Raw genomic sequence first — 10657 nt, 5'->3', positions numbered from 1 at the left:
ATAAATGATACAAATAAATTTTACCGAATTGCAGAGTGATCGTGCTGATAACGTGTTATAAAATAACTTATAATTTATAGTATCGAGAAATTTAAATAAGAGTAGAATTTAATACCTGTAAAAAGCAAATAACACTAATATGAGGGAGATAGTTTATTATAAGGAAGAAGAAGATGTAATGGTTCTTTGATCATAAACTCTTGTTCTTGTTTATGGTGTACAAAAGAGTGAGATGTCCATGATCATAAACTCTTGTGCTTGAGTTTGGTAAAGAAGTGGAGGATTATTTCAATGCTTAATTTATAACAAATTCAAGTTTATCCCAATATATGACTCGAATATAATGTGAAATGTCCATGATCAGGAAGAAAATTAAAAGTGTAAACGTGTGAGTATACGTGTAGCTTCTGGCTAGCACATATATAGTTTGACTTGAATAAGTCTTCGATGTAGACACACATTGAAAAAATATTACAAAGTTGTCTGAATTGTATTTTACAAGTTCAACACTTTTTATTTTCTTCTTTTCACACGTTAATCAACAACGGCTTTTTCAATAATGTGTATCTTGTACAGTAACATACAAAAGATTTTAGTAAGAAAATGTTAAGTACGAGATCGTAACCTTGTACTCACACCACTCTATGTATCACTCGACGTTTAGTGAATAGTACATTTCTATTACTTTCTCCGATCCAAGTACGAGACTGATTACACGTAAAGAAGATAACGACGATGATCACAAACGATCACCTGAAGGACACATACATCATTTCTTACGTCACACAAAACATGGAAAACCCATGACTCTTAATCTTGTTATTTATAGATAAGTATCTGATATGGACTTTTCTCGGGTCCAATGTTTCAAATCAAAGTAGTACTTAAGATGTCAATCCATTTCTAAGAATTTTGAATCAAAGAGAATACAAGTTCATACTCAATCTAAGTGCAATCAAGTGATAAGATGTTTTTGGACTAAAATGCTACTAAAATGCAAATAAGAACAAGCTTTCTTTTGTTTTATGAGATGGGAGAACCCATGGGCTAAGGGAATTGACCTTGGGTGATCAAGTTTCAATCTAAAGGTGGTACCTTTCAATCAATCTATCGACCTTAGGCTTAGACACACTCCTAAACAAACTCTATCTCTAGATGGATGTTCATTCACAAAGATAACTCAAGCATCAAATCTCTTTGGTTGAATATCATCTAAGCAATCATTAAAATCAAGTCTAAAAGCCATTTTAACACCTTTAACAACAAATCTCTTTGGTAAAGGGCTTTAAAAGCTTAGGAGAGTTGGATCAGACATTTCATCAACACTTTTCAGGTATGAAATGTCTAGAGCTCAACTTTAGAGAGGCCAACTCTAAAATAGCATTTAGATCACCCTACTAGCAAGGAATAAGAAGGATCTACAACAAAACACCCTAGATCTACACTTAATCACCCTAATCTTCCTTAACCCATGAATCCAAGGGTAACTACTCACTACTCTTCATGATAAACCCAAGAATCAAAGATGATTTGGTGTTAATCATGATTAGTAATCAAGATAGGCAAGCAAATTCAAGAGAATAAGAAGAAAAGAAACTAAAGATTCAAGTTTTTCTCTCTAAAGAGTTCTTGTGTTCTTTCTTAAAAAAACTCCATTTCCCAAATTTTGGTCTAAAAAGTAGTTATAGAAAACTAAAACTCGAGCTGGGTTAACCCAACAAGCCTGGGTTGACCCATAAAAACATAGATATTTTCTCCGTAGCGACCAGAAAAGGTCGCTACCAGAGGTCGCTACGCCTGTAGCGACTTGCCATGCCCGCTACGTGTGGCCGCTAGGATACTTTTTCGAAGTCTTGAACCCATAGCGACCTCGTGAGGTTGCTACGGCTGGCCGCTGCAGAAGGCGCTTGCGCTGTAGCGACTTGCCATGCCCGCTACGTGTGGCCGCTAGGATACTTGAGAGATTTTTCGAAGTCTTGAACGGCTGGCCGCTGTAGAAGGCGCCTCAACTCTATCTTATGTAGCGACCAGATTTTGCCGCTACGCCTGGCCGCTAGGAGCCTTCAACGACTCATTTTCATTCTTTTGGCATCAAAACACTCCTTGGAACACATAGTTCATCATGAAACTCACTCCAGCACCTGATAATGACTAATGCATGGAAATGCAACCTAAACATGCGTCAATGCTATTCCGAAAGACCAATATGCAAAAGAAAAGATAATAAAAACAATGTAATTATGCAAGATATCAGTATCACTAAGGATACGTGACTCGCAAAGCCTCTCTTTCTCTTCTAGGCTTTGCTCAACTTATCTTCTTCCTCTTCAAACCCTCTCTTCTCCTCCGAGGCTTTGCTCTCCTTCTCTTCTTCCAACAACTCTTCTTCACCCGTAAGCCCCACGACATTGATCTTCTTCCCACGCTTACGGAAATACACCTGCTGCAACGTATCAATATCCCGCCCAACGAAACGCAGCTTGTCCTCAAGATTCCAAGTAGACTCGTGATTCGGAAGACCTGTCCACTGTATCAATACCTTCAAACACCCAGATGGCGTGTAATGTGTGTCGAGTACAGCTTCAGGACGGACTACCAATTCTCCTGTAGTCGCGAAAGACTATGGTAAGGGGGTGACCTGAGGAGGTGTACCAATCACTGGTTTGAGCTGAGATATGTGGAAAACAAGGTGAATTTTTGACACCTTTGGTAACTTAAGGCGATAAGCCACCTTCCCAATCCTCTCGAGCACCTCAAATGGACTGTAGAATTTCGCGGCCTATTTCTGACACAGACGTTTGGCCACAGAAGACTGGCGATACGGCCACAGTTTGAGGAATACCGAATCACCCACCTCAAAGGAGAGACCGCGACGATGCTGATCAGCCGACTTCTTCATAGACGTCTGAGCCTTGAGCAAAAACGATCAGGCGATACGGCCACAGTTTGAGGAATATGTTTTGAATGTGCTCATCCTGCTCAATCTCTGCATAGATGTCTTGCAGTTGCACAACAGACGGAACCATAAGTGCGAACCATGTAGAGCTGGCCTCCAGAACAGAATCCTGCATCTGTCGCGAAAGACCGTCAACTGCTTTATTTTCAATACCAGGCTTGTAGATAATGTCAAACTGGAATCTCATCAAACGTGTTAACCAGCGCTGGTACTCCATTGATATCTCACGCTGTTCAAGCAAGAACTTCAGACTGTGCTGATCGGTATGGACCACAAAGCGCCTACCAGTGAGGTAGTGCTTCCATTTAAGAACCGCAAACACGATGGCCATGAGCTCGCGTTCGTAAATGGGTTTCAGTTGCTCCCGAGGTGTTAGGTTGTGGCTAAAATAAGCAATGGGACGTTGGTTCTGCATAAGCACCGCTCCTAAGCCAAAACCCAAGGCGTCGGTCTCCACAATGAATACTTGAGAAAATCTGGTAAGGCCAGAACTGGTGTTGTTGACATCGCATGCTTCAAGTCGTCAAACGCACGTTGGGCTTCAGGTGACCAACTGAACTGTCCTTACGCATAAGCGACGTCAGAGGGCGAGCGATGATGCCATAATTCTTAACATAGCTGCGATAATAGCCCGTTAACCGAGGAAACCATGCAGTTCCTTAATAAACCGAGGAGTAGGCCATTGTCTCATTGCTGCAGTCTTGGACGGGTCAGTAGAAACACCCTATTCTGAGATGATATGACCAAGGTAGTCAATCTGTCGCTGACCAAAGGAGCACTTCTTCTTATTCGCATACAAGGAATGCTGGCGTAACAATAGTAGTATTGAAGCCAAATGTTCCCTATGTTGCTCCAGTGACGAGCTGTAGACCAAGATGTCGTCAAAGAGACCAAGACGAACTTCCGCAAGTGAGGACGAAAAATCTCATTCATCAATGACTGAAAAGTAGCTGGAGCATTAGTCAAGCCGAAAGGCATGACTAAAAACTCATAATGGCCTTCATGAATACGAAAAACAGTCTTAGGAATGTCTTCTTTACGCATCCTAATCTGATGATACCCGGAACGCAAGTCAATCTTGGAGAACGCGCAGGCCCCGTGGAGTTCATCCAAGAGTTGATCTATCATCGGAATAAGATATTTATCGGGGATTGTAACTCTGTTCACAGCCCGATAATCAACACAAAAACGCCACGTCTTATCCTTCTTGCGAACCAACAGCACCGGGCTTGAAAAAGGGCTCTTGCGCGAGCGTATGATACCACTGTCAAGCATCTCGGTCACCATTGTTTCCATTGCTTCCTTACTTGCGTGCGGGTAACGATACAGTCGTACTGATATCGCTGTTACTCCAGGTTGTAAGTTGATGGCATGCTCGCGGTTTCTGATAGGCGGTAAACCCACATGTACCTCAAACACATCCGAAAATTCAGCCAACACACGTTGAATCTCCGGAACCGTAACCGTATCTGCCGCCTCTGCAGTCCCCAATTCCAAAGCATCCTCAAATTCTGAAACCATGAGAGCCTGATGCGCAACCGTCACGCAGTGCAAAGAAGAGTCTCCACGCAAGGTAACGAGCTTGCCCTGATGTTTAAATGACCACTCTTAAAAGTCCTCAACCATTGAATCCCCAACACAACATCCACTTTACTCAACTCCAAAGACACGAAATCACTGGTAAAGAAAATGTCTTGAAGTGAGAAAGTAACTGCCTGACAGACACCCATAGACTCCACTGTCACCCATGTGCCCAAGAGCACCTGAAAACATCGATCGTTGGAAAATGGTAACTTCGCTGCTTGAACCACTCGAGGAGCCAAAAAGTTGTGGGTGGCCCCACTATCAATCAGCACCACAACGCTCGTATTCCCCAGCACTCCCATCAGTTTAGTCGTAGTAGGAGTGTCAATGCCGAGAAAAGCATTCAAAGAAAGCTCCATACGTTCTGTATCATCACCTAACCCCCAGGCCTGCTCATTGCTCATTGTACCCTCATCCAAGATCTCCACTTCGTAGCCATTGATCACAGTTAAAATGTGCAACTCCTTCTTAGGACAGACATGAGTCTTTGAATAGGGTCCCCGACACTTAAAACAGATGTTATCACGGCGTATAGCATCCAGTTCAGACGATGTATACTTTAAACGAGGGCGGAAAGAACCACCAGTCACATGACCAGAGGAATGGCCTCCTTTGAAGCCTGACTGAGACGCAGAACTGAACCCTTGAGCACTCTGAGTTGTAGAACCACGAGACGTTCCCCCTTTACTCTGAACCGCCAGGCTAATAGAGGTGCAGAAAGCACTCCCCTCCATACCAATCACCGCCGCAATATGCTCAGTAAGACGACCCTTAGGTTCTTTCATCTTAATAACTTCTTGCATTTCTGGTTTCAACCCGTTGAAGAAGACGTGAACCAGATTTTGCTCATCAACTCCAGTAACAATCGAACGAAGCTTCCCAAACTCATTAACATATTCAGCAATCGTCCCCGTCTGACGAATAGAGAACAAACGTTTGCCTGGTTCATCCTCAATCCTCTGACGGAAACGAGAAACCAACCTCCGCTTAAACTGATGCCAATCAGTAAAAGGATCATGCTCCATCTCCCCGTTAAACCAGTTCAACACATGACCTGCAAGGCTCAACGAGACCATTTGTAACCTCTCCAAACCATGAAACTGCCCAATCCGAAAATAACGCTCCACCTGAGCAATCCAACCAAAAGGATTCTCCCCCGAAAACACCGGCATCTCGAGCTTCTTCAGTAGGCCCTCACGATTCTCAAACACCGACGGAGGAACCCCGAATCCCGATGGATGTAGCTCCGGCGCCGACCGTGAAGACGAAAACATTGCCGGGCCCGGAGAATCACTAGGCGACGCCACCGCCTTGCCTTGTGCCTTATCGGTGATCTGGTTATTCTCCATACGCGTTAGGATCATCGTAAGTTGATCGAAACGACGATCCATCGCATCAAAACGAGAATCGGACGTCGCGAGACGCTTCTCGATCACACCAAAACGAGCCAACATCTCCTCGGCGTTCTTCGCTAAACGTTCTCACTCCGTACGGATGAACGCAAGCTCTTGATCTCCAATACGAACGTTGTAAGCATCTGAGAAAGGATTTGAATCCGCCATGGGTGACACAGCGAGCTTTCGATCGAGTCACAAACGCACCAATTTGTTAAGTACGAGATCGTAACCTTGTACTCACACCACTCTATGTATCACTCAACATTTACTGAATAATACATTTCTATTACTTTCTCCGATCCAAGTACGAGACTGATTACACGTAAAGAAGATAACGACGATGATCACGAACGATCACCTGAAGGACACATACGTCACTTCTTACGTCACACAAAACATGGAAAACCCATGACTCTTATTCTTGTTATTTATAGATAAGTATCACTAAGGATACGTGACTCGCAAAGCCTCTCTTTCTCTCCTAGGCTTTGCTCGACTGATTTTATTCCTCTTCAAACCCTCTCTTCTCCTCCGAGGCTTTGCTCTCATTCTCTTCTTCCAACAACTCTTCTTCACCCGTAAGCCCCACGGCATTGATCTTCTTCCTACGCTTACGGAAATACACCTCTGCACAGAAAACTATAAAGGAACAAAAGTAATATCGTACGTGAGCAAGAGTACTATTATTCATTGTCTTTCAAGATCTAATACACGATCTTGGTCAACGCGAGAATGATCGTTCCTGTCCGAAGATCTTTCCCTTGTCAAAATCCTCCGAAACGAATCTAACCGCACAACCGTTGACCCGCCACTCTTGTAATCCGACGAAGATGCACCATCACCAACTGGCCCTTCTCTTGGCTCAGGCTCAAGTCTATGACTCGGCTCGACATCAGTTCTACAAATGGGACAAGTGGAGTGCGTTGCGAGCCATGTGTCAACGCATGTCACGTGGAAAACGTGTTTGCAGTTCGGTAACATCCTCGCCGTATCTTTCTCTTCCAACAAGGCTAGACACACCGCACATTCCGTCGTCGCCGAGACGTCATGATCACCGTTGACTCCAACCACGAATGTAGGAAGAGAATCAATGACAACTATGTCGAGGCCATGTTTGGGCGGCTGAGTAACAAGGGTGAGAGAGTGGCCTTGGAAGGTGGATCTACGGCCGCCGCGGAGAACGAATCTTGGGTATAGATGATAAGCGCAGACTACGAGGATGAAAATAGAGAAAACAAGGATGATGACAATTAAAATCTTGCTGCTGCCATGGTAAGAAGCCGCGTTTTGCCAGAAGTCGGGATCGGTTCCGTGATCATTATTTATGTTGTCAGAGCTCATGATGATATTTTGTTATTTCTTCGATGAGTATGAAGAAGTGGGGCAACACAAATATGTTAATAACAAGTGTGATGGGGGAGATTGAAGAGATCTTAGCTGTGTAGTTAAATTATGATACGTAAACATTTTGATGATTTTGTCACCTTCTTATTATATTCTTTAGTCTTACTATATGATTGGTGGATGGGGGAAACAGGCAGTACTTCGACAGAATTTATCAGATACTATCAGCAATCCTATGGCCGTAGTTGACTTTACTCAGATTTATTTAACTTATAAATTCCAATCAAGTCTATGCAATTTAGTTAGGGTTGCAGTTGATATAAAATGTTACGGTAAAATAAATCAAAGATTCTTTGTATAACTAGAAAACAGAAAAGTTATGCAGTAAAGCAAGAAGAAATGATCAAAAGTTACTATGTTTTATTGATCAATAGATGAGAAGTACAATGTACACAAATTGCTACATTTAATGAAATAATATTGCATTCAGTAATATTTAAAGATGATAGGTTTTCGTCAACAAAAACGATATTCACATATCACAATATATGACCAGAAATAATGTAGAATGTATTGAGTTTCAAGGTTTAACTCCAACAGAATGTCTATCGCCAGAAAGAAAATTAAAATTTAAACGTGTGGCAACCACATAGTTTGACTTAAATAAGAGTTGTCGATGTAGACACACATTGAAAAAACTATTACAAAGTTGTCTGCAGAGCGTGCCTGGCAAATTTCATGCCCTAGGCATGAAACAAATATTTTTAATCTTTTATTAAATTGTTTTACAATGAAACAATATTTTTATGATATAAAAATTTTATAAAATTTTAGCCAAAAAATTATTGTTATTGTTATGTTTAAATTGTAAGAAAAAAACTGTAACACACAAAATATCATCTTTTAACTTAAAAACAATATGACAATTCTCTCAAATAGTTATTTTTAAGTTTTTGTCAGAAAAATAGCTTTCAATAAAGAAAATGACTAAAATAGTTTTTTTTTTATTTTTTTTTTTTTTTAATTTGAAACCCTATCATCAAAACTCAACATCTTAACTTTAAACCCTAAGTATAGATTAGTTAATCCTAGGGTATAAATATATTTTTATTCTTTAACAAAAAAGAAATTGGTTATTTTTTCATTGAGGGCTATTTTGTGATAAAAAACTTAAAAATAGCTATTCTAGGGAATTTTTCTAAACAATACTCATTTCATTTCTAAATAAATGTTACTTTGACATTTTTCACACAGATTAAGAAAGTGAATGAAATGTAATTAAGTTTCTATTAATTACACATATTTACTAATAATATTTGAGATAAATAGAACTATATATTTATAAGATTAATGCACTTTGTATTTAATTTTAAGCTGAAAGTAATCAAAATTTATATTAAAATTTTAAAGTGACACTTTTTATATAATAAAAAATTGGTAGAATAACACTTAATATGAAACAAATGGAATATTTACTATTAATTTTCGGTCACCAATTTGTTTACAATTATAATAATAATATAAAAATTGATCTAAGGATATTAATAGTGGTCTAGAATCATAAAAAAATACTTTATTGTAATACTTTATAAAATATACACAATACCATATTTTGAAGACATAAATAATAAAAGGTAAATATTATTTGCTGCTCTACAATCATAAAAAAAAATGCTGCCCAAGCCAATGCTTTGAAAGTTCTTTAGCACGGCTCAAGTTGTCTGAATTATATTTTACAAGTTCAACACTTATTATTTTCTTTTCACACGTTAAAACACTAGCTTTTTGAACTAATGTGTATTTTGTACAGTAACATACAAAAGATTTTAGTAAGAAGATTGAAATTATAAAAGAACAAGAGTACTATTGTAACGTGAACAAGAGTACTTATTATTCATTGTCTTTCAAGATCTACTACACGATCTTGGTCAACGCGAGAATGATCGTTCCTGTCCAAAGATCTTTCCCTTGTCAAAATCCTCCGAAACGAATCTAACCGCACAACCGTTGACCCGCTACTCTTGTACTCCGAGGAAGATGCACCGTCACCAACTGGCCCTTCTCTTGGCTCAGGCTCAAGCCTTTGACTCGGCTCGACTTCAGTTCTACAAATGGGGCAAGTAGAGTGTGTGGTGAGCCATGTGTCAACGCATGTCATATGGAAAACATGCTTGCAGTTCGGTAACATCCTCGCCGTATCTTTCTCCTCCAACAAGGCTAGGCACACCGCACATTCCGTAGCTGGTACGTCATCACCGTTGACTCCAACCACAAATGTAGGGAGAGAAGCAATGGCAACTTTGCCGAGGCCACGTTTGGGCGGCTGAGTAACAACTGTGAAAGAGCGGCCTTGGAAGGTGGATCTACGGCGGCGGAGGATGAATCTTTCGTATAGATGATAAGTAAAGACGATGATGATAATAATAGAGAAAGCTACGATGGTTACGAGTAAAATCTTGCTGCTGCCATTGTAAGAAGCCGTGTTTTGCCAGAACAAACGGTCGGGTTCGATTACATGATCACTGTTTCTGTCAGAGCTCATAATGATCCGTTTGTTTGTTTCGATGAATACAAAAGAAATGTAACAGCAACAGAAACTGGTGTAGGTATATGTTAATAACAAGTGATGGGGAGATTGAAGAGATCTTAGTTGTGTAATTAAATTGTATTTTTTATGCAAGACTTTTTATGATTTTGAGACTTTTTAATCATATTCTTAAATACATTAGAATAATGATTTGTGTTGGGGGAAAACAGGCGGTACTACGACAGAATTATCAGATGCTATCAGTAACCCAAGGGCCATCGTTGACTTTACTCGGATTTGTTTTAACTTAAAAATTCATATCAAGTCTATAAAATTTAGTTTAGGATTGCAATTACATAACATGTCGACAGTATATTGGAATCTATATTATTAAAATAGAAGTAACCATTAAAAAATACTCATAAGTTTTCTAATTTATTTACACGGAAACTTCCATGCCAGTGAAAATTAAATTAAACTATCTATTTTAATGCTTGTCTTTTCCAGTTAAATTAATGAGTTTTACTTAATCAAATTTAAATTTAATGTCATTAAATAAACCTACCTATTTTAATGCTTGTCTTTTCCAGTTAAATTAATAATTTTTACTTAATCAAATTTAAATTTAATGTCATTAAATAAACCTACCTATTTTAATGCTTGTCTTTTCCAGTTAAATTAATGAGTTTTACTTAATCAAATTTAAATTTAATGTCATTAAATAAACCTACCTATTTTAATGCTTGTCTTTTCCAGTTAAATTAATGAGTTTTACTTAATCAAATTTAAATTTAATGTCATTAAATAAACCTACCTATTTTAATGCTTGTCTTTTCCAGTTAAATTAAT

At 39.3% G+C, this 10657-nt stretch overlaps 2 protein-coding genes across 2 annotated transcripts; both read right to left on the bottom strand.

Annotated features, from left to right (window-relative positions):
• Positions 1-6220: 6220 nt before the first annotated feature.
• LOC106339335 (RING-H2 finger protein ATL40-like) lies at positions 6221-7487 on the bottom strand. The gene has a single exon (XM_013778126.1). The coding sequence runs from the start codon at positions 7276-7278 to the stop codon at positions 6625-6627; it is 654 nt and encodes a 217-aa protein (XP_013633580.1). The 5' UTR covers positions 7279-7487; the 3' UTR covers positions 6221-6624.
• Positions 7488-8935: 1448 nt separating this feature from the next.
• LOC106340924 (RING-H2 finger protein ATL40-like) lies at positions 8936-9930 on the bottom strand. Its single transcript, XM_013779752.1, has one exon. The coding sequence runs from the start codon at positions 9821-9823 to the stop codon at positions 9176-9178; it is 648 nt and encodes a 215-aa protein (XP_013635206.1). The 5' UTR covers positions 9824-9930; the 3' UTR covers positions 8936-9175.
• Positions 9931-10657: the final 727 nt, after the last annotated feature.

Source organism: Brassica oleracea, chromosome C4, assembly GCF_000695525.1.
Source record: "Brassica oleracea var. oleracea cultivar TO1000 chromosome C4, BOL, whole genome shotgun sequence".
Classification (NCBI taxonomy): Eukaryota; Viridiplantae; Streptophyta; class Magnoliopsida; order Brassicales; family Brassicaceae; genus Brassica; species Brassica oleracea.
The sequence above is the reverse complement of the archived record's forward strand: the minus strand, read 5'-3'. Positions and strand labels throughout refer to the sequence as shown.

What these genes read in the sequence shown, in the direction of transcription:
- LOC106339335 (XM_013778126.1), bottom strand. Translation starts at nt 7,278, where the DNA reads ATGAGCTCTGACAACATAAATAATGATCACGGAACCGATCCCGACTTC.
- LOC106340924 (XM_013779752.1), bottom strand. Translation starts at nt 9,823, where the DNA reads ATGAGCTCTGACAGAAACAGTGATCATGTAATCGAACCCGACCGTTTG.